Raw genomic sequence first — 24,000 nt, 5'->3', positions numbered from 1 at the left:
AGACCTCTCCCATACCATCTCATGACTATCCCGACCACGCCAACGTCTGCCACATCACTCCTGCAAACTTTACTATTGATAAAAAAAATCTAAACTATCAAAGTATTCAGTCTGGATGTCGAGTCGATCACACCGCGGGAGAGGAAGGGAGGGAGGAGGAGGTGGTCAGATCCACCGCGATGGACCAAATCCCTTTGTAATTCGACCGCCACTTTACCGCGGCGGCAGCTCAGCGGTAGCGTGCACGACCGAGCACCGCGGACATAAAGAGGGGTTGTTAGATCTCGGATACGCGTGTCCTGACTAGGGACTCCTACTTCCCAAAGATCACATGCAAGAATGATACAAATACATAAAGGCATGCGCGCGCACACACACATATAATCACGCGCTGTAATATTAAGCCTCTCACAACCCATTACGACGAACAGATCACCGATAATTTGTTATGGTTACTGCTGAACGATTTTATTCGTCTTAAGTAAACCCCTAAGGTTTTTTATTATCATTTATTTATTTATCTAATTTTTTTTTTTTTTTTTTTTTTTTTTTTTTTTTTTTTTTTTTAACTAAGTTCGACAAATGCGAGACCCACCGGCATCGACCTCGACTTGAGAGGGACAGACCATGGAGAGACGAGTCAGTAACGTTTGCAGGAGTGACGCGGCAGAGGTTGACACAGTCAACAGACTCGCAGGTGGGGGGGGGCTTTGTTCAGCAGTGGACTCGAATGGGTTGATAGAGGATTGACAATGTCATGTGGCGGTCAGCAGCGGCTTGAAGCAGTTACTCGGTCCACCAGAGCGAAACCTCTTTCTACTGCCGTTGCCATCCCCCCCACCCCTCAAATGGTCGTTCTAACAAAGGAAAGGAAGTGCTCCACAATAAAATCATAACAAGACAATTACCAAAGCCAAGTGCGAGTAAAATGGAGGTAGTGTGAGGATTACGAAGAGTAAGTTTGGAAGGAACCAAAACAAAAACACTAAAAGAAAACGGAACGAGGTTCTTTGCTTGGTGAAAGAAGAAAATAATATACGATTTAGAATAACATAAGAACATCGGGTGGGGGTGGGGGTGGGAGGAGAGAAGCTGGACGATGCAGTTTAAGGATATACTGTATACAAAAGGCGTCTTACACGTGAGCCTTCCTGACCGTCCAAGACACTCCACTCCACACTACTCCCACTCCACTTCAAGAGAACATCATTTGTGTGGGACAGTGGTTCTCAATCTTGGGGGGCCCCCAAAGGAGCCACGACAAGAATGTATGGGGGCCATGGCCTGCTGTTGCAAATTATATATTTCTATATGTTGTGAGGAATCTGAATATATACAGACTTCCGTCACTCTGTCCTGGCAGAAGATAATTATGATTGTTAACTTTATAATGAAGCGGGATTTCATTATTAGGAATTACTATTACCATTATCATCATTTATTTATTTTTTAGTAGAATGGGATTAGGGAGAAAAATGAAGGAGAGCCACGCGAATGTTGAGAATTCACGAAGAAGGAGATTGGGGGTGAAAAAGGTTGAGAACCATTGGCGTGGGATAACCGGCGACATGCAAGCTGGCCGGTAACTGCCGGGCGCGCCAATCCGGCCGTTGAGGGGATGAGGGAGAGGAAGTCCGGGGAAGGCCGGAAGGAAGTCCCCCTCCGGAACCAGGAACGCTTCGGGGACCAAAAATACATCCGGATGTACTTTTTCAATTGCCGACACTAGCCACGCATGGACTCCATCATCGCTGGCAGAGACCAAGGTGAGAATGAAGCATAACTTTATTTAACCCTCGACGCAAAAACGTAATTACACTTAAAACAATTTACAGAAAAAAATCAATAAAGCGTATATGAAATAGCACAGGGAAATGAGTAATATTCATGTCCCCTTTAACCATTGACGCAAAAACAAATTTACTTTTCAAAAACAATAATGGAAAAACAAGTAAATATAATGTCTATGAAATAGCACAGAGTGATACGAGATGAGTAGGTTGTTCACGTGCATCACGTTTAAAGATACCATATCCCGATTATCTCGAACTATCCACAGGAAATATATTCACCATTCCTTCGCCGCAGGTACCCTGGCAAAGGGATTATCACACTGGGTTTCCACCAGCGCCGACAGTTGAGAGATTGAGTAAAAACGACTTGGGTTACAATATCTTATTTTTCAAGTCTCCAAATATCAAATTATCGTTCCGTCATATACAGCAAAGCTGAATGATGAACTAAGAGCTTCCATACCTATACAAATGTTAGACATACTGTTGAAATGTTCTTAAATACGTCTAGATTTCTGTAAGCAAAGTCATATTCTAGTTATTCAAATGGAGGTTGGAGGTAGAATGTGGAAGGAAAAACAGTTCAATGTGATAACCTCTAAGAGCATGAGTTCTTATGATGGTGTGGCAATGGATACGGTTGTTGGGCTGCTGCTTGGCCTGCGGAACAAGAGTCTGAGGGTGTGCAGGCGTGGCGCCGACAGCAGGAAACATTTACGGGAGGAAAGGGAGTCGTAAATGACGCTCTACATGCGCGTCTCGATCGCTGAACTTAGCCGCAAATCTGTAGCGCGGATTTCACACGCGGTCTCTCTCTCTCTCTCTCATACAAACGCACGCACGCATGCACACAAAATGCGTTGAACCAACTTTGCTATTTGAATTTGTATACTAATTAATTCAGTCTTAATTGTCATGGATGCCCATTACGGGGTATGATGTGGGTTACGTGTGTGTGTGTGTGTGTGTGTGTGTGTGTGTGTGTGTGTGTGTGTGTGTGTGTGTGTGTGTGTGTGTGTGTGTGTGTGTGTGTGTGTGTGTGTGTGTGTGTAAAGAAATTTGCCCAAGGTTTGCATAACGCCCTCTGCGTCGACATGACGTCACGAAACCTTCAGTCGTTCTGTGATATCGGACCCGGAGAAGGCGATATGACACAAGCTTGTGTGGACTGACTTCGTTTATTTGTAATTTCTCATTTTTATTTATTTGTTTATTCATTTATTAATTATGATGTCGATCAATATTTATAAAAAATGTGACGTAAGAACATAAGAACAACAGAATGGAGGAGACGGCAAAAGACCATAAGGCATACACTAGGCAGTTCCATGTCTTGGTAAACCTCGGAATAAATGATTTTTCGATTCCTTATCTGAATTAAATCGTCCGGTTTTGGCTTGAATGAAGACTGCGAGTGAGTTACGTCACCACGTAGTAACCAAATAGACTTAGTAACCATGTAGTAAGCGCGGAAACTAATGGTTGTTTTAAGAGAAGGTTTGATATCTCTATGGATAGGGACATGGAACTACATCGTGTAGGCCTTATGGTCTCTCGCAGTATCCTCCATTCTTATGTTCTTTAACATGTAGTAAGCGCAGAAACTATTAACTGCTTTAAGAGAAGGTTAGGTAACTTTATGGATGGGGATGACAGGTGGTGATGGAAATGGAACTGCCTCGTGTAGGCCTTATGGTCTCTTGCAGTCTCCTCCATTCTCATGTTGGATTGGACTCTCGAGATGTCTTGCGCGGCGGCGGCGGCGGAGGGACGTACTGGGCTTGGCCCGAGCCAGCCAATGACCCCTGGTGCCCCGGGGGCTACCGCACGCGAGCGTGTGCGCGCGGGCTTGTGTACAACCAGGGGGACATCCAAACCTAACCGCGACGTACTACGCAAACAAACCTCTCGTTAATACGATTTTATTTATAATGAGACAAGAAGAGGTTGTATGCAACAGTGCACATGGAGGAATGTGTTCACCAACCAAGGTTTTGCGACACTAAATGTAATAAAACATTCCCCATGGGGAGGAATAATTACGTAAACAAATCCACGATGACTTTTACAATGGGGCTTACATTTCCAAAGTTAATTACTCGTGGAAAGTCGACCTCTGTCGAAAAGTTGACAACCGCCGGCACTCTCCGCTCCGGGCAGAGCCGTAAGGCACCGCGGCTCGCAAAGCCGTGGATCGCAAAGCGCCTCAATTAGGCACCCGGCGAGCAAAAGTCCGGTGACATCTGGCAACTCGGCGCAGTAATCACGCCGAACTAAACCGAGTCGGGGTAAAAACAAAAACCGAGTCGAACTCGTACTGCTACGTCGAGTACCTACGTTAAAGTGAACCATCGCATTCGGACAACGTTCTGTATTTACGTCAAATTAGTCATCGCATCATTCGGATATCGTGCATTTACATCAACGAAAACGTCGCTTTCGGACGTCGTGTACTTACGTCAAAGACGTCGTCGCCTTCAGACAAAGTAGTGTGTTTACGTCAAAGTCGTCGCATTCGGACAATGGCGTGCATTTACGTCAAAGTGAATCACCGCATTCAGACAATGTCGAGTTGTTACGCCGAATGAGCCCAGAAAACGCCAGGAAGCCGCCGCGCATGCTCAGAGCAAAGCATTTGTGTACAAAAACAACCCGGCTCGAGCGCGAGCAACCACGCTAAACGGGTTTGGGCAGTCGGCAACTCGCACGAACGCTGCCGCGCACAAAAAAAAAAAGATAGAATAGATAATAAATAAAATATGAATAAACAAATAAATAAATAGAATAATAGAAATGCAATCAACAGAAACAGATTAATAAGTAAATTATACTTATATGAGAGAGAGAGATTAATGCACTGGAGCAAAACCTTTCGCCGCAATGACCAATGGCATACACAAACACACACACACACACGCAAATTAAACCCACTCTAGCTTGTCACCGATGTAGGACATCGAAGGAGAAGAAAAGAAGGGAAAAAAGGAAGATACTCGTCGCAGCCGTCATGCGCGTGCATATGAAATTTCAACGGGTCAGTAAGTAATCATTAACCATAAAATGTTTTTTTTTTCTGTCTCGCGCCGGGTTTATCAAATCAGTCCAAGCTGGTTTACATTATATCCACATAATATCTCTATCGATATATGAGAGACAGAGAGAGAGAGAGGGAGAGAGAGAGAGGTGGAGGGACGGTGAGATAGAGAACGAAAGAGAATTACTTCATGATAACCAGCGTTTCTCTCACTCTCTCTCTCTTTCATTTGTATATATCAGGTGAAAACCCAACTTGATCCATGAATCTGGAGTGCCGTCAAAAGCAGCAGCCTTGACATGGCACTAGCGTGTGGCACTGTTTGGCATCGCAAAGAGCGGCTTAATCTTTCACTTCCGTGGAATGCCGGAAGCTTACGTAGTGATCGTCTTCTGCTTCCTCTTACTTTCGATGCATATAATGGATTATACAATAGGAAAGGAAGACCTTTTGGTCCTTAAAGAGATTGGGCGGATGATGATGATGATGATGATAAATCAACAACTTGCACAACATAATAGCATAATGCTTAGATCTTCATTAAAACATATCTGCAAGAATATATATACCAACGAATTGCTTCTGCAATAAATCTATAATATTTTGATATTTTTTCCCGGTGGCATATTCCATATCTAATCTGTCCTAGACTCCGTTTTCTTTAGGATGGTTACACTAACTTTAACTACAAATTAAACCTTTTCAACCTGACATAAACTACAGTAAGTCCGCGTGAGAGCGAGTATCCGAACAGAGTTCGTACAATTGTGACTCTTGAGAAGACAAAAACTGTGGCTCAAGACGACCACATTTATGACTTGAGGTCGACCACACTCGTGGCCCTCTCGTGAGCCGCATTTGTGGCTCTTCGAGTTGTCCAATGCGTGTCTGTAGTCGACCCCTGCGTTGGACGTCAAATCGACCAATACGCGGCACGGGGTCGACCAGTCTTCACCTGGTCATCATCACCACCGGCTCAGTCAACCAGGACCTCTCGGGACGGTTCACGGCAGCAGAGCCGAGAGTCATCATCACCATGAAGTGATAAATCAGTACCATATGGCCTGTCGGACCTCCGGAGGGCGGAGACTTGGAGAAGCCAGGGAATACCGGAGTAGACAATTCACACCATCCATTTTCATTCCTGAAATCAAAGTAGGCCCCCGGCCCTCCCCTGCTGATCCTCTTCCCTCTCCTCCTCCTCCCCTTCATCATCATCATCCTCAAAGGCCGTTACCATCATTATCCACAATTTCCCAACTATCATACACGTCATCATCATCATCCCTACCAGGGACTTTCTGAAAACTTACACGCATGTGTGTGTGTGTGTGTGTGTGTGTGTGTGTGTGTGTGTGTGTGTGTGTGTGTGTGTGTGTGTGTGTGTGTGTGTGTGTGTGTGTGTGTGTTTACCTAGTTGTATTTCACGGGAAGGAGAGCTACGCTCGTGATGTCCCGTCTCCATATCTCATTTTATGTGTGTGTGTGTGTGTGTGTGTGTGTGTGTGTGTGTGTGTGTGTGTGTGTGTGTGTGTGTGTGTGTGTGTGTGTGTGTGTGTGTGTGTGTGTGTGTGTGTGTGTGTGTGTGTGTGTGTGTGTGTGTGTGTGTGTGTGTGTGGTGACTAAAAGTGCGAAACAGACATGGCCACATATAAAGCCATATGCAAAAAAATTGACATCTACGCATGCACAAGTATATTTACAGACGGCCAGCCACATGTCCACATGTACACATCTGTTCAATGCAAACATGCAGGAACACACTGTACACATCCATAAGTATACACACAAAAGAAATATGTTCTCTCTCGCTCACACGCACATACACAGTGCCCAAACACGTACCCAATCGGACTTTAAACATACGTTTACACAAGGAAAGTGAACAAACATAAACAATCAAGTACAGAAACTAAAATTACAAAAAAAACGCATGTTCATATACGCACAACCGTACACACACACACACACACACACACATCCCTTAAGGATGCGTTTGCACACGTTTACGTAACCGTACACATGTGCAGATAATGTGCACATGCACGCGCACTTGTGTATACACAACCAAGCTTTCATGATAATCCAAGTACATGAGCACACACATTAAGATTTTACAGGCTCTTTAGGGTTTAATATTTTTCCGGTATTATCTTTCCAATTATATACACACATGCGTTTTAGTCTCGGTGCGCGGGCAAGATCTGGCGACCTGAAGACCCAACGGCAAGATCCGCGTCTGGTGAACGAGGCAACGAAGACCTGCCCCGGTTTCGACGCAGGGCCCCGGACAAGACGAAATCCCGGACTGACGGAGAAGGGAGAGGGGAAGGAGAGGGAGCGGGGAGAGGAAAGAGGATGCGGAATGGTAAGTGAGGGAAGGAGAGAGGAAGGAATGAGAGGAAGAGGGAGAGTGAAGGAGAGGGAAGGGATAGGGCAGGAGAGGGGGCGGAGAGAAGAGAGGGGACGTGGAAGGGGAAGAGAGGGAAGGAGAGTGAAGGAAACAAGAGGAAGGGAAAGAAAGGGAATGAAAATGGAGGGATAGGGGAGGACGAAGAAAGGGAAAGAGAAAAGGAGAAGAAAGGAGAAGGGAAAGAGGAAGGGGGAAGGGAAGAGAGGAAAAGAAGGGGAACTGAGTGACAGGAAACTGAAGAGGGGGAAGAGAAAGAGGAAAAGGAAGAGAGGGAAGGAGGGTCAATGGAAAGAGTACGGAAAAGAGAGAGAAGGAGGGGCAGTAAAAAGAGGGGAAGGGGAAGAGAGGAAAAGGAGAGAGGGGAATATTGAGAGGGGAATATAATGAGTGAGGGGAAAAGGGGAGAGGGTGGAGAATTAGGTGACGGGGATCGACTGAGGGAAGAAAGGGTAGTTGTTTTCGAGAGGCCTAAGGAAAAAAGTTCATAAAACAAAGGTTACAGGCAGACAAAGAAAAAGGCAAGGAAAGTATATAGGGAGAAAAGAAGTGAAGGATTGAGGAAGGGAAATTGACTTGACATAAGAGGTAGCGAGGGAGGGAGGAAGGGAGGTTGGCTGAAGGGTTGACCTATCAAGCGAAGAGACAGTAGGAGGTTGAGGGGGGCCAGCAGGGAAAGGGAGACAGGAGAGATAAAGGATGGGAGGGGGGGGGCGATGGAGAAGGGAAGAGGGAGGTGCAAGGAAGGGGCGGGATACGGAGAAGAGGTGGGGGGGGATGGGGAACGAAGAAGAGGGAGGTAGAGAGGGAGCGTGATGAAGCATGATGAGGGGAGGAATAGAGAAAGGTAAGGGATGAAAGGGAGGGAGGATAAGGAGGGGAAGTGAGGAAAGGTGATGGGAAAGAAAGGGAGATGGAAGAAGGAAAAAGGAGGTTGGGAGAGGAAAGGGGGAGGTGGGTGGGGAAAGGGGGAGGCGGGAACAGGAAAGGGGGATGGGAGGGGAAAGGGGAGGTGGGATGGGGAAAGGGGAGGTGGGAGGGGTGGAAGGAAGAGCTTGGGATAGGGTGGATGGGGGTTGAGAGAGGAGGGGAGGAGAGTAAGTGGAGGGAGTGAATGGGGGGCAGGAGGCAGAGACAGAGGAGGGAGGGAAATGTGAGGTGGAGAATGGTGGGGAGGGTAAGGAGGGTATATGGGGAGGAAAGGTTTAGTTTGAGCAGGAATGGAGGGAAAATGTAGAGAGATCCCGAAGGAACACCGTAAAAACGCCCGACAAAGCGGGCGCACACACGCGCGCGCACACACACACACACACACACACACACACACACACACACGGCAGGTGTTTGTGACTCATTGTACACAAACGTTAGACGTCATGTTTCCCGCCATTCTGGTCCTCCTGCCCCCCCAACCCCTCCGAGTACCCCTATCATCACCCTCCTCCTTCCCCTCTCGTCATCACCCTGATGCACCTGACAAACTGCAGCTCAACATGTACTGTCACTATCTCCGCAACCCAGAATTATTTGCAATTTACTACGTTAATTCAAGCATGCTCCTGAAGACATTCTGCATGCATATCAGTATTTAGGGCTGAGGATGCATCAGAATAAGACTGCAAGCCTCGTCTCACTCCGAAAAAAACTAATGAATAAATAGCATTGTAGTTGGTTAATTGAACATACTGCATTTCTTAAATGTGATTGGTAAATCCGTCATTGGTACCTCCCATGGGGAATGGAAAAATATCCCCTTCCCACGACTTTCTGTGTTAAATAAATATATTAATGAATAAATGGATTAATAAATAAATCAACTTTGTAGGTTGAAGCAGTTCTGCGAGTGTGACCACTGCATCCTGAGCGAGGTCAGTTCTCGCACGCGCTATCCAATGTTTATGTAAACACTGATGACGTCAAAGGTAACCTTTCACACTACAAACACACGTATGTCGTGTGCATGCGATTCACAGTGTCCTGGAAGAACCTTTCCTTCGACGTGTACGTAGTAGTAAGCTCTAACGGTCCGAGAGCGTTTTCTTCACGTCGTGTACCTGGAAGTCTTCTACACCATCACCCGCTCGCCCGCCTCGCAGGGAGAGCGACCGACCCGTCCCAAGAAGCACTCCGTGCACTTACCCTGAACACTTGGAAAACTGCCAATCTCTTGCCCACTTTATCACTCTTCATCTTGCCGTTGGGTTGTAGTATCACACGTCACACAACCCGAATAACATGATGTTTAAGAGTACGAGACACATGGGAAACTGTAACAGTCCACTCACTACCAACGACACAGTTCGACTGATAACTTGACGTGGCCCGCACCTTGGCTGCGAGGTTGGAGTTGCGACGACGCGCCAGAGATGCCAGAAATCGCCAGATAAACAATTTTGCCAAGTTTTAATACCATCATGTATTAATTTGTTGAACCGTTTGTTGTTTATTATATAACCTATCTTGAAACACTTTCTACTAAGAAAGTATTAGAAAATACAAATCATCTTTGCTGTAACTGAACACTCAATAAATAATCTCTGGACAGATTTAAGGAACCCTAATCAAAGATTTTCTTTTCAGTAATATCTAGAAAAGGTAAAAATGACACTAGATTTGCAGATAATGTACAAGTTAACACAATTTTCTAGAAACTTAAACGGGAACAAAAACGAACTCATCGCGCATCGGCCATCTCAAAACTCACGCTTAGAGCTCGAGACTCCACATTCGTACACTTAATTTAGCGAAAAAGAAAAAACCTAACCTTCTATTAACACAAACACAAAAAGGAAACCAAATATCCATACACACGTCTTACCAAGCCATATTCAGAGTGAAAGAACATACATGTAGGTAAAATAAGAATTTGGTGAATTATCGCGAACTTAAGGACCTACTACCTGTTGCGGGGCATCAACGTAAGCCTCACCTCACCTGTCCCCGCAGCAGCATCTCGCAGCACGGGAAGAGGGGAGGAGTCTGTCGAAGAGGGAGCGGATGAGGATGTGAAGGAGGAAAAGGACGAGGAGGAGGGCAAAGGAGAGGGAGCGTCGGGTACGCTCTACAGGAAAGAATAGGAAGAGAGGGCGGCGCCAAGAGGAGGCTTGTTGCAAGATGTATCTGAAGCACGTGTTGGAGATATATATTCCAATAACATTATGATGATTGTGAGGCAAGGAGAATGCTGTCGATAGGTAAAATTCGAATTAATTTGAAATCAGAGTAAAATTTGTACCTTCATCCACCCACCCCTACACCGTCTTTAACGATTTTTTTTTGCGGGGGGGGGGGATTTACACAGGGCTTGGACAAGAAATGAAATAGAAGTTCCCAAGAAATATGGAACCGTTTGGAAACGTCTATATTTTACATATAAGGAGACAAGTTGTGCTTTTCGTGTTGTCTATACAATTTAAACGAGAAAAGTGAGTAAAAGAATAAACAGGTACAAACTGAAAAGAACTGCATTTGGATTTCCAACGCGCTCGTGCTGGTAACTGATGCTTGTTATTGTTGCCACTGGTGGTGGCAGCTAATTTGCAGTTGTGGTTCATGTTGGCAGAGTTGACAGTGTTGATGTTGTTGGCTGACCATGTTATCATCGACGATGCTGGTTATGTTTCTTGGTGGTGATGGTGAAGACAATGCTCGTGACGCCAACGGTGTTTCTGTGGCTGCCGGTAAACAAAATCACAGAGACAGGACTGGGGGAAAGAGGAGGTGGAAGTGAGATGGGGAGACGAGAACAGGAGGAGGAGGAGGAGGAGGAGGAGGCGGAGGAGTATGAACAGAAGACGACGTTAAAGGTGAAGGAAGAGAAGTGAGGAAGGAGGAGAGTGGGTGAGGTGGGGTGGATGGCTAGTGTTTGTTCCCCGTACTGTCTGCGAGAGTTGTTAGCGAGATTGAATGTTGCCATAACACACAAACCGCACGCGGATGCGGATGCGGATGGACGGAGACTTACCACTCCTGAGTACTACAGTAGCCGTCGTCTTTCGCCTCGTTTATCTACGTCGTATCATTACGATACGAATAACTTTACAAGGTCGTAAAGGATTCGCATGTCGTCAATTCACGTAGATATCACCTACTATAGTCCTTAGAAGTGACACTAACTGTACAGCTGCAAGCAAATGAAACTGACACACTGGCACGAAGTCTTGTACAGGTTGACAGTAGTGTGTGTTCATTTGTTCATAGAATTTCTGTACTGTTAAACGCGTTAGTGTACACTTTAATCTGTTACATGGTTTATGAACATTACCACGTACGAGGCGAGTCGGGTACACAGGGGAAGCACATACGGAGGCAAGGGGCACCTGGAGGGGGGGGGAAGAAACTCCCCGGGGGGGCTGGGGTAAAACCATGGGGGAGAATCATGGGTGGAGGGACCGTGAGAGGGGGGAGGGGAGGAGACAGTAGGGGGTTGACGGGATCATAATGGAATAAACTCCCCTTTAATACACTTACGAGAGCGAAAAGGGTCGAATATGGGGGGAATCTATCCCCCCTAACCCCAGCCCCTAACTCTGTTTTTTTTTTTTTGTACTCCATGAAAGGAATGAATTATTACACATGAAGGAAGAAACCTTTGCGAGATGAACAGATTTATTTGGAGCGAATTTCGAAGGTGTATATGACGTCGGCCGAATTCAGAGAAAAATATGAACGATAATAAACAAACAAATAACTAAAATAAACTAAATAGTATAATATCCACAAGAACCCATGTAGTAAACAGGCAAATCAGAAAAAACGTAAAAAAGTATAAAAGAATAAATAACTAAATTAAACTAATATATCCACAAGAAACAATTGAAACAAACATGTGAAAAAATACAAAAAATAACATTAAAATTTATAAAAAAAAAATACATATACAAAGAGTTTTTCCCCCTTACACGGGAGGTAGCCAAAGTCAAAAGGCATAATTCCATTCCCACCCATTCCACTCCCACACGTTCCACTCCCATTTACCACCTCTCTCTCTCTCTCTCTCTCTCTCTCTCTCTCTCTCTCTCTCTCTCTCTCTCTCTCTCTCTCTCTCTCTCTCTCTCTCTCCCTCCCTTCCTTCCTTCCTCCCTCTCTCTCTCTCTCTCTCCCTTCCTTCCTTCCTCCCTCCCTCCCTCCCTCCCTCCCTCCCTCCCTCTCATCAGTAGTGCCACGTTCTGGTCTGGTCTGGGCTTGAGTGCACACGATCACGACCCATTACCCTGGCGTCTTCTTCATTTAGATTATTCTGTTTATTTTTTATAAATTTTTGTATAATAAAAAATAAATAAAATAATCTAAATGAAGAAGACGCCAGGGTAATGGGGCGTGATTGTGTGTACTCAAGCAGCCCAACCCAGACCAAGCCATCTCCGATTAACGTGGCACCACTGTGGGATCAAGTACGCTTTCTTCAATCGCGTTATTAATATATGGAATGGTCTACCATTCAACGTCACTGCGTGTTCTACTGTTGAGATATTAAAAGAAAAAAATCTCGACGTTTATTTAGCTACAAACCCCCTATCAGATTTACTTAATACAGTATATTTTTTTTAATATATTTTAGTATTACATTAGGTTTGGTAACGAATAGCCATGTAAATACCAATAGGTCCGTTGCTGTTCGTTTGTCCATGTAACTCCATGTAATACTATGCCCTGTGCTGGCGAGGGAAGGGGAGGATACCCCATGGGAACCGCAACAGCGAGAGAGACGAGGGGAGGGAGAGGAAGAGAGGGTAATCAGAGGGAAATGCTTTACGAGGGGAAAGAGGCGCGGGATGTGTGGTGAGGGTAAACTGAGGATGGGAAGGGGGGGCACGGTGAGGGGAAAGAATGTGAGAAGTAAAAGAAACCACAAGGATTTCGTGGAAATGGGAAAAAAAACGAAGACAGGGGCGCATACATACGAATGGAAGAAGGAAGGAAAGGGCCAAAGGTTATACATGTGGAGGGTCCTGAGGTCACAGGGAATGAAAGGGACGACAGAGCGAGGAGAGATTTTGAGGACAAATAGTTATTTTGAAGGAGGGATATAAAGTGGAGGAGGAGGAGGAGGAGGAGGAGGAGGAGGAAGAAGAGGAGGAGGAGGACGAAGAAGGGCTGGTGTGGAAGAGAGGGGAAAATGGCGGATAAGGGGAGGAGGGGAAAACTTTGGAGGAGAGGGGAAGCAGGGGAACATTTTGGAGCAGAGAGGGAGTAGGAAGGGAAATTTTGGGATGAGAGGGGGAGGATGAGGAGGAAGAGTTGTTGGAGGAGCAGACGTATGTTATTCAGCTGTGTGTGTGTGTGTGTGTGTGTGTGTGTGTGTGTGTGTGTGTGTGTGTGTGTGTGTGTGTGTGTGTGTGTGTGTGTGTGTGTGTGTGTGTGTGTGTGTGTGTGTGTGTGTGTGTGTGTGTGTGTGTGTGTGCGCGAGCGCACCCAAGCGTGCAAAGCGGGGGCTCCCACTTAAGTGTGACAAATTCCCTTCAAGTCTCCCGTTTCGTGCACATTGGTCGAATTCTCCCCACAGGTCCGTCGTGACAAGAGTTCAGCGTCAAAGGAATGGGAAGAGCTCCGTTGGCAGGAGGAAGCATTAACGCCGAATTCAAAACACGGTAGACACTTTCCAGAATGAATTTACTCTAAATTCACGGCGTTCCGGACAATTCACACCAGACAAAAAAGGACCCAAAACTTCTAGATCCTTTTGGATTTTTGGCGAGGCTTTGTAAAAGAAAGACACGGGGTGAAGGGGAGAGAATAAAGAGGGAATGAATAGGAAGAAGATTACACGAAGGAAGAAAAATGAGGGAGAGAATGTAAAGAAGAAAAATATTGGAGGAAGGTAAAATGGCAGGGGGGGAAGAAGGATAAAGATGTTATTTAGAGGGTGGAGGGTCGGGGTGTAGGAGGGGGGGCGGAAAGCAAACACATGGTGAGATATAAATACAGACATCCCACCCCCACCCCCCGTGTATTACAAAAGCCGCCCCTCCCTTCCTCCCACTTCCCCTAAGACCAATCCCATTTAACCCCCCCTTTGACGTACAATCTCCCGTGACGTTTTCTCACCCGGAAAACGTCATTGAGGTAAACAGTTTTTAGTGATAAAACGAGAAGAAGGTTTACAAACAAGAGGGTACAAGAGAGCGTGCATGTACATACGGATAGAGGAATTTGTGGCGCATTTCGAGATGCAGATTCGGGGAAGAAGTGTCTAGTGACATGGCAGAATCCACTACCGCATGCTACTTTAGAACTCTGTCTGAGGTATTGAATGCATAAAGGGGTTATCACACTGGGCTATTTTTCCTCCAACCTCCGATTAATCGGCAGTACTGCCCACCTCCAGAACTTTTGTCCGCCGAAAAAATCCTTAAGGCAGACTATTTTGTTTTCTCGACAGTTTACATGGAATGTCACTTGATGTGCTGAAGGAATTTTAATTTCCTCCAGCATATCAGATTCCTTCCCGTCAGCTGCGAGCTGCTAATCTGCTCCAACAGTCGGAGGAAAAAATAGCCCAGTGTGATAGCCTTAAGTCATACGCAGTCTATATCCTAAGGGACTTGGTGACACCCTCTACGGATCAGAGTCACGCAGACTTCTTCTTCTGACTGGATATTTATTTTCCACTCGAAGAAGAATCACCCTCTACGGATCAGAGTCACGCAGACTTCTTCTTCTGACTGGAGATTTATTTTCCACTCGAAGAAGAATGCTAATCAATTTTAACTTAATCCCTCCGCTATGCTCCAAATCCCTCTTTTGTTTTGTCACCTCCATACTCTTCGGTGCGATATCATCCCCAAGGATAGAAACGCTGGTTACCACCCTTTGGAAAAAATACTTCCCAGTTGTATAAAGAATAAAGGTGAATGATCAATATTCTGACTAACTGCAAGACGCATTCCTATTTTGTGTAAAGTGTTTCTGCTTTATTGTATAACTGTAGAACAAGTGTATCCGTTCGTGGGAGAGATAGATGAAGTGAGAGAGAGAGAGAGAGAGAGAGAGAGAGAGAGAGAGAGAGAGAGAGAGAGAGAGAGAGAGAGAGAGAGAGAGAGAGAGAGAGAGAGGAGAGAGAGAGAGAGAGAGGGGGGGAAGATGAAATGAGAGAGATAAAGTGTGAGAGAGACAGTGAAAAAGGGAGATAATTCGGCTTTATCGTATAATTGTAGAACAAATGCATCCGCTCGTGAGAGAGATAAAGTGAGAGTTGTGTGTACGATAAAGAGTGTGTGTGTAAGGGGGAGAAAGGGAGAAAGAGAGAGAGAGAGAGAGAGAGAGAGAGAGAGAGAGAGAGAGAGAGAGAGAGAGAGAGAGAGAGAGAGAGAGAGAGAGAGAGAGAGAGAGAGAGAGAGAGACCCAAACATTCACCTCTAGCTCATCTAGCTCACCTCTAGCTCATCTCTAGTTTGTGGCGTCCAACGCCAGCCATATGCTCGCCTCTCCCCCAGCCACCCCAAACCTTACCCCCCCCTCCTAAAACTGGATGAATGTCCCTGCCCGTGATTCCAAAAACCGCCTTCCCTCCCGCTTTACCCCCCTTCCTCCCCCCTCAACACAAACACCTCCTCTTCCTCCTTTCCCCCATCCTTTCTCAGGACCGTCCACAGCTCAGTTCCGTACATACGCGTCCTCCCACTCCTTTCATAGGCTCGTTTCCTTTGCAATAAACGCCTTCAAATTGGAGCTAAATCCTTTTATAGCGTCCAATGCCCTTCATCGCTTTCTATTCACACTCCATCTTCGAAAATACTTCGGGTCTCCATTCTCAACTCAATAACCGACGAGAAATGTGTGCCGCGTCCCCGCAGCCAAACTGGGGATTCCTTCTTTGTGGTTCGGAATTTGGTCGATAATTCTGTATGAGATATCGTTTTGTAGCCATTATGGTAAACACATGTGTGTATATATGAAAATATATGAAAACTATAGATAACACGGTAAGTGTTGGCTACAGTTTTCATATCTTTCTGTCCCCCGCCAGATGATTTCATTCAGTTGCAGGGTCGAAAATGGAACATATTTTTGGTCACGTGTATATTCATCGCTAGTTTCTTTTCACTAAGACAATTGTAATAGATAAACGATGTATATTTTGGCTCAGGTCATACGGTGTTTTCCAACTGAGGGATTCTGCAATTGGGCTAACTGAGACAAGTTCGAATCAAGTCAATTTGGAGTTCACTAATGAACAAAGGCCTCCCTCAACGCCCCCCCCTCATGAGTCGCACGACTGTGCCAAACTATGTCACGTTACTCCTGCAAACTTTTCTTCCATTTCTGGCTATCTTCTCTTCGCAATTCTATTTTCACTCCTTTCTCGCCTTCACGATATATTGTACTTCAGTCATTCAATCCATCACCTATTCTGAGTCTATTGCTAAACAGAGGCCTCCCTCACAGCATCCTATGACTCGCACTACTGCAAACTTCTCTACCTCATGTCTCCACCTTCTGCCTGATTTTCCTCTTCCACGCTTCCCATCTCGCAGCGTTCAGTCAGTAACACATCTACTCATATAAGACGACCTAATAGCATTGTTTCCTGTCCCCCAAAGACAAATACGAAGAAGAGTACCACAAATCTCTTCTCTACCTCATGTCTCCACCTTCTGCCTGATTTTCCTCTTCCACGCTTCCCATCTCGCAGCGTTCAGTCAGTAACACATCTCCTCATATGAGACGACCTAATAGCATTGTTTCCTGTCCCCCAAAGACAAATACGAAGAAGAATACCACAAATCTCTTACATATACCTGACATTCATACCATCCGTCCACTGTCCATTCACATATTCATACAAATTTCCATCACAGACGAGCACACGCCTAACCACATCCCTCTACCTTCCTTCCCCACCCAACCCAACCCGGGTCCTATGTACAACCAGTCTTGAAGCAGTGAAGCTTGGACCTAAGTACGTCTCCTACGGACACTCGCCACCCCCCGCGCTTTCACAAACGACCCCCCCCTTTCCCTTATCCCCCCCTTTTCCCTTCCCCAACCACCCTCCTCACTCTTCCACCCCTCCTCCTCACCACCACCTACTGTAGATATGCATTCCTTGAATTGTCCCGGGAATGTAGGAATGTCCCCATGTTGGACTGGAATTCTCTCGGCCCCTACCATCACAACACGTATACCATTACTGTAACCTTATACCATGACTATAATCAGGTTCCTCACTGCCGCTAAAATTCTTAGTGGGTCCATACTTTTCAGCGTCACAGGTCTTACCACAAACAAATACAGAAATGATAAATGCCTGATGGGTATAATAATATCACTGTAGTCAAATATCCCCCATTATATTTCAACATCATTACTATCACTACGAAAGGCTTAGAATAATAAATTATACCTGCTGAGTTGAGGAAGCTGGATAAAGACATATATCAAGATCCCAGATTATTCCAGACTATATTCGCACCAAACTTCTTCAGAGGAATATGTTGTTTGAAGGTGGGACAGTCGAGTGAAGAAGACTAGTGTTCGAAACGTCACTAAAACTATGTCCATGATCCATTTTTATTATTAGATATGTGTCAATTTATTATTATTTACTATTTTTCTGTTTGTTTATTATCTAACTATACCTATGCATTTATTTATGCTTTTTTTTATTTACATTATTATAGTTTTTATTTATTCATTTATTATCATTTTGTTTTTGTTTTTTCGCATCCGACCTAGATATGGACCAAAAGGTCTCCTGTCTGTATGCTCCGCCTTTGTAAAAATCCTTTGTAATCCAACCCGAGTTTCCCTACCACCCTTTCCACTCGGAAGAATATATCATTATTTGGAGGCCATAATGATATCACTAATTCAATATAAAGCTGTCTTTATTTGGGGGACATTGTGTCACTACTCGTTGTCCCATATTGTCCACCACGTCCTGGGCACGACCACTATGTGGCCAATTGTTCCCTGTCAACGTGTAAACCTGATACTTTCCCGTTCTTTAGACCTTTCGAGATCTTAGGTTACAGAGACCAATTTGATAAGAAGAACCAAAAGGTTCCCTGGGCGGTGATCGACCCTCAGCTGATCCTTCAGGCAAAACGATCAACACGAAGCCGACTTATCTCAGTTCGTGTATGATGATCTAAAAAAGAAAACGGGACAACAAGGGCGGTGAGCGGGTTGATGTAGCCACGCGTCTGAGGCCGGAAGGTTCTATGTATATGTGAAAGGTTCAAGAGGGTCAGTGGGTACTACGGGGACATGAATGACAGGTACATGCGAGTTCGGGGAGAGGTGTTGTTCAAGGGACAAAAGACAACCAACCAATCAATACTACTAGGTAATCGTATGCGGCATGGAATGAAGGATTCGTATTGAAAGGGTATTGCGTGTGGTTTGAATATTTAGGCTTGGTGTTAAGAGAAAGTAATCTTACTTCCCAGTCAAACACGCACATACGCTCTCTCTCTCTCTCTCTCTCACACACACACACACATAACTCGTGGCGCAGTTAGTAGAGTTCCCGGCTGCTACTACGGTGGCCCTGGTTCGAATCCCGCCCAGGGCTGATATAATTTCAGTATCACTGCGCTACGGGTTGTTACTCTAACTCTCGTGGGCGGGGAGTTGTGTGTGTGTGTGTGTGTGTGTGTGTGTGTGTGTGTGTGTGTGTGTGTGTGTGTGTGTGTGTGTGTGTGTGTGTGTAAGGTCACAACATTGCCCATAGATAGGTCATATGAGTTATGAGCTCTCTTCCGGGAGGGTAATAGCTGTCGATCATGAGTCCAACACATGATCCAAGACCATGTTGAATCATATACACATTATATATTGTCTTCTTATTGCACAAAGCATAACACCGTGTAATTTTATTTAGCTGAAAAATGGTCTCGACGAATTGACCCTTCTTTACCACAAGGTCCACTTCTCAAATGAATAAAATCGTTCCGTTTTATTCTAGAGCACTCGTAGCATCTCGGGTGTTATAGCATCCCCAAGGGTGCTGGACTGCCTATACTGGAGGTGCTGAGGTCGGTACACGTAAAGAACATAAGAATGAAGAAGACTCCAAGAGACCATAAGGCCTACGCTAGGCAGTTCCATGTCCCTTATCACCTATCATCCCTATTCATAGAGTTATCTAACCTTCTCTTCAAACGACCAATAGTTTCTGCGCATACTAAAACGGTTACTAAGTCTATTCCATATTGTTCTGTGGGAAACTGTATTACCACACACAGGACCGAACCGCCATCACACATACTACCAACACCATTCCTATCACCATAGTTTCTGACACCAACACCACTCTTCATGCCACCATCATCACTTACCACCACCCCAATTACCACCATTACTCCTATCGTCATAACTTCTGACACCACTTCTTAATACCACCACCATCACCTCCCTATCGCTCCTACCACCACCACTACCACCGTCTTCCAAATTTGGTCAAATACAAACGTTCAACCCACAGTCACCCTTCTGGGCCTACGGTGGGTGGAGGGAAATAATATTCCAGGAAACCTTCCAGTCCACTGTGCTCTCTCTCTCTCTTTTTCTTCTCCCTCCCTCTCCACCCTCTCTGCAATTCCAAATTGCGTTAAATCACCCAAGACTTGGCTATTTGTTAGTGTTGTATCACATACATTTTCCAAACTACACTTGTGACCGAAAAGCGTTTTCCACCTTATGTCTTTTAATTCCTTCCCTAAGCTAACATACGACTCTTAATATGACTACACCCCCGTGACGTTTTCTCTCGGTCAAAAATGTGACGGAATTCTCGTTCTGTTGCTCGAGAGTAAGAAATCGTGTCTTGGTCCACAATGCGAAACGTCTTGTTTGTGTGGGCGTGAAAGACGACAAATCACGACTTGGGCGTTAGAGCCAAGTCAGGCGTGGTGGCGTGGATCTGGTGATAGCAGTCACGTGCACAAAGGCACAGGGCTCATGAAGCGTAAATGACGTGACGCGCTGATGACACTTGTGTGTGTATAAATTTGCTTATCACAAACGCGCGGGTACACACACACTCACACACACACACACACACACACAGGAAGACACGAAAAGAAACTTAAAAAGGATAGTTACATAAGAGATCTGAAAAAGAATAGCTTCCCACACAGAGTGATACATATCTGGAACAAACTGAATGACGAAACAGAGTGCAAAAAACTATACAAGAGTTTGAGATCAAACTGGATGCTGAAAGATACAAAAGCGGGTCACTACAAGCAATGCTCTCTTCCCGTAAATTACAACTAGGTAAATACAAGTAAACACACACACACACACATATATATATATATATATATATACACACTCACGCACATTCACACACACAACACGCCTCGACGGCCCAGTGGTAGTGGTCGCAACCGCTGCTACAGCGGTCCGAGTTCGAATCTCCCAGGGCTGAAATAATACGAGTATCTCTGCGCTGCGAGTCGTTCCTCCAACTCTCGTGGGCGGGGAGTTGGGTTGTGTGTACGTGTAAGGTCACAGCATTACCCATAGATCGGTCATATATGAGCTCTGAGCTCTCTTCCGGGAGGGTAAAAAACTGTCGATCACGAGTCCAACACGTGATCCAAGACCATGGTGAATCACACACACACACACACACACACTTCTCAGAGATCGGTGCTGGCAACAGTTACATTCCAGCTACCACTGGATCAAGTGCTGGCGTTGTGGTGTATATAACATAACTTAACAGATAAGTTTGTTTGCAGTTAATGCCATGATAGTGAGGCATGAAAATTTCAATCAATCAAGTTTATCCACTACACAATCAATCATCAAGTTTATGCACTAAACAATCAATCATCAAGTTTATGCACCAAACCAGAAGGAGGGCATTGAATTTATGATAGCAAACCCAGTATGATGGGAGTAGGAGGAAGAAATAAGATAGGGGGAAAAGAAATAGTATGCAGAGTGAATACACGCACAGAAAATTGTCATCAAGGAAGATATCATTTTGGCTAAGAAGTGTACAGAATAAATACAAACTGGAATAACCCATTTTATAAAAACGCGCCTGTATTTCAAAACACGATATGATTAAATGCAGACAAATATTCCTTCCTGTGCGCTGGTGGTGTCATCGGAAGCGTGATGGTCTCACATTCGATTTGTTGAGGGTTCGAATCCCGCAATCCTCTCCAATTCCCAGCGGTGACTGATATAACCTGGCTCAACAGTCCCCAGAGCACATAACAAGACAAAGGTGACGGCTTCAGCCGAGGCTATTCAGCGCCTCCTGGCGTAGGCTCCTCACTTTCCAATAATGGTCCCTCAGGAAGGAAGGAAAGAGAGGAAATGCTATTTTGAAGCTCAATACAACACAGGATGTTTCACCTGAATGACACGAAACTCTTCCGACGGACGAGCAGGTGGCACTGGGTCACGGCCGTCAGGTCAGGTCAGGTTAGGTCGGCCACCAGGAGGGGTAACGACCTGACGCTCGGTCAACCTGACCTTCCCGGCGGGAAGTGCTAAAAAGAAGCGTCCATGGAATTGTGGGAGCCGGTGCAGCAGGCCCACCGATTCCAAGAAGATCTTAGAAAATGGGAAAGTGTGTGTGTGTGTGTGTGTGTGTGTGTGTGTGTGTGTGTGTGTGTGTGTGTGTGTGTGTGTGTGTGTGTGTGAGAGAGAGAGAGAGAGAGAGAGAGAGAGAGAGAGAGAGAGAGAGAGAGAGAGAGAGAGAGAGAGAGAGAGAGAGAGAGAGAGAAAGAGAGAGGTGCTCGATTTGAGCAAGTCACTCGTGTTTCCTTTTCACCAACCACTCCTACTCCTTCCTACTTCTCTTACTGGTCCTCCTCCTCTTCCTCCCCCTTATCTTTTTCCTCTTCCTCCTGATCGTCCTCCATCCTCTTCCTCCCCCTTCTCAACCTACTTCTCCTTTAACTCCTCCTCCTCCTCCCCCCTACCAGGTATACCCAACACCACAACCACTACCACCACCAATACCACCAAACAACATCAATCCCGTCCCCACAAGTACTTTAAAGGGGTTATCATACTGGGCTATTTTTCCTCCCACATCCTACCTCTAACCTCCATCTGAATAACTAGAATAGAACTTCGGTTACAGAAATCTAGACTTCTCTAAGAACATTTCGACAGTATGCCTAACACTCGTATAGGCTTATAATCTCTTAGTTCGTCATTCAGCTTTGATGGCGGAAAGATAAATCTATATTTGGAGATTTGAAAAATTGAATATTGTAATCGGAGTCGTTTTTATATTATATATTATATTATATATAATATATATTATACATGTCTATATATATATATATATATATATATATATATATATATATATATATATATATATATATGAGAAATAACATGAATTCATCATTCCAAATATGCGGAAAAACCACAAAGATATTCCTTGTAGAAAGGCAAAAAATATTTCTATGAGGAAAATGCTAGTAAAACCTTTCATGTAAAAAAACCTGCATGTTCTACCTTTCCACGAAAATTTCATCAAACTTCCTCATATTCTTAAGACTTTCAACATTCAAGTAGCATTTAAGAACTCCAATACAGTTAGAAGTCTTTTAATTAAAAACTCTCCTGATAAGGAAGAAGGATGTATTCATTCAATTCCATGTAAAAACTGTGGCAAATGCTATATAGGTCATACTGGAAAAGAATTAAAAGTAAGGTTAAAACAACATACAGCGTTAGGAGTGGTTAAATTCCTAACGCATTATTTGTTCATTTAAGGGATTTTAATCATTGCATTAATTGGAAGGGTGTCAAAGAAATTGTTAGATATGTCATATTTGACTAGAAATATAATATAATCCAGTCTAATTAAAGATACATTTGTCAACAAATTATTTTCAGTCAAGGAATGTACAAGCTTGATAATTCTATTGTTGAAAAAGGGGTGGCCCAAACGTCCGCTGCCGCGAACGGTATCGGTAGACTATGACACTCCCTTACAACATTTTCCAGTTCCCATCCCTGGCCTCCCACTTTGTAGATATATTCATGTTTGCATTATCATTGTATATACCCTGAAAATTTTTAAATGGACGAAAGCGTTCGGTCATCATTTTATTATTTTCCTTGGTGGTTTTTCCGCGCGCGCCCACACACGCACATATAATTCCTTAGAGCTGTTCAAATGGATCAAGGGTTTCAACAAGGGTGATGCACACAAGGTCATCATATTCAGGCAAGAGGGCAGGTCTCCCGGTGTAATTCAAATTGGATAAATTTAGATTTCAAAAGGAAATAGGCAAGAACTGGTTTACCAATAGATTGGTTAACGAATGGAATAGACTTAGTAACCATGCAATAGTGAGCGCTGAAACTATCGGTTGTTTTAAGAGGTTTGATAACCTTATCGATGGGGTCGATATGTGGTAATGGATATGAAACTGCCTAGCGTAGGCCTTATGGTCTATTGCAGTTTCCATTCTTACGAGTATGTTATGTGTGTGTGTGTGTGTGTGTTTGTGTATGTAAATGAATATATAATTCAGCAAAGACAGTTACACTATCCAGTCTCTGTCCCATGTCCTTCGGTCGCTGTGGAGTGGGTAACCCACCTCCCATTACTCTACGTCATACTCCCCCTCCCCCCCGTCCCCTTCGAATCTCTCCTTTTCTCGACCCCCTTCTCTCCCCCCCTCCCCGAACTCCCTTCCCGCTAGAGGTTCTGTCAATCTACCTCCACCTCCACCTCCTCCTCCTGTTCCCTACTCCACCATTCCCACAGTTCAACAAACTACAGTTACCCCTTGACAAACCACCCATCACTCTCTTACAAGAAACCT

At 44.8% G+C, this 24,000-nt stretch overlaps 1 protein-coding gene across 2 annotated transcripts in view; it reads right to left on the bottom strand.

Moving 5' to 3' along the window:
• Positions 1–24,000, bottom strand: part of ec (ubiquitin specific peptidase echinus) — a 414,276-nt gene that overhangs the window by 102,652 nt on the left and 287,624 nt on the right. The window contains exon 1 of one of the 2 annotated variants that reach the window (XM_076176716.1): positions 9,377–9,532. The exons of the other annotated variant lie outside the window; for it this stretch is intronic. Coding sequence (XP_076032831.1) covers positions 9,377–9,427 — 51 coding nt within the window. The 5' untranslated portion in view covers positions 9,428–9,532. Of the gene's footprint in view, positions 1–9,376; positions 9,533–24,000 lie in introns of those variants that run through there. 2 annotated transcript variants of the gene reach the window in all.

Source organism: Oratosquilla oratoria, chromosome 39 (assembly GCF_046742065.1).
Source record: "Oratosquilla oratoria isolate Oo_2021 chromosome 39, ASM4674206v1, whole genome shotgun sequence".
Classification (NCBI taxonomy): domain Eukaryota; kingdom Metazoa; phylum Arthropoda; class Malacostraca; order Stomatopoda; family Squillidae; genus Oratosquilla; species Oratosquilla oratoria.
The sequence above is the reverse complement of the archived record's forward strand: the minus strand, read 5'-3'. Positions and strand labels throughout refer to the sequence as shown.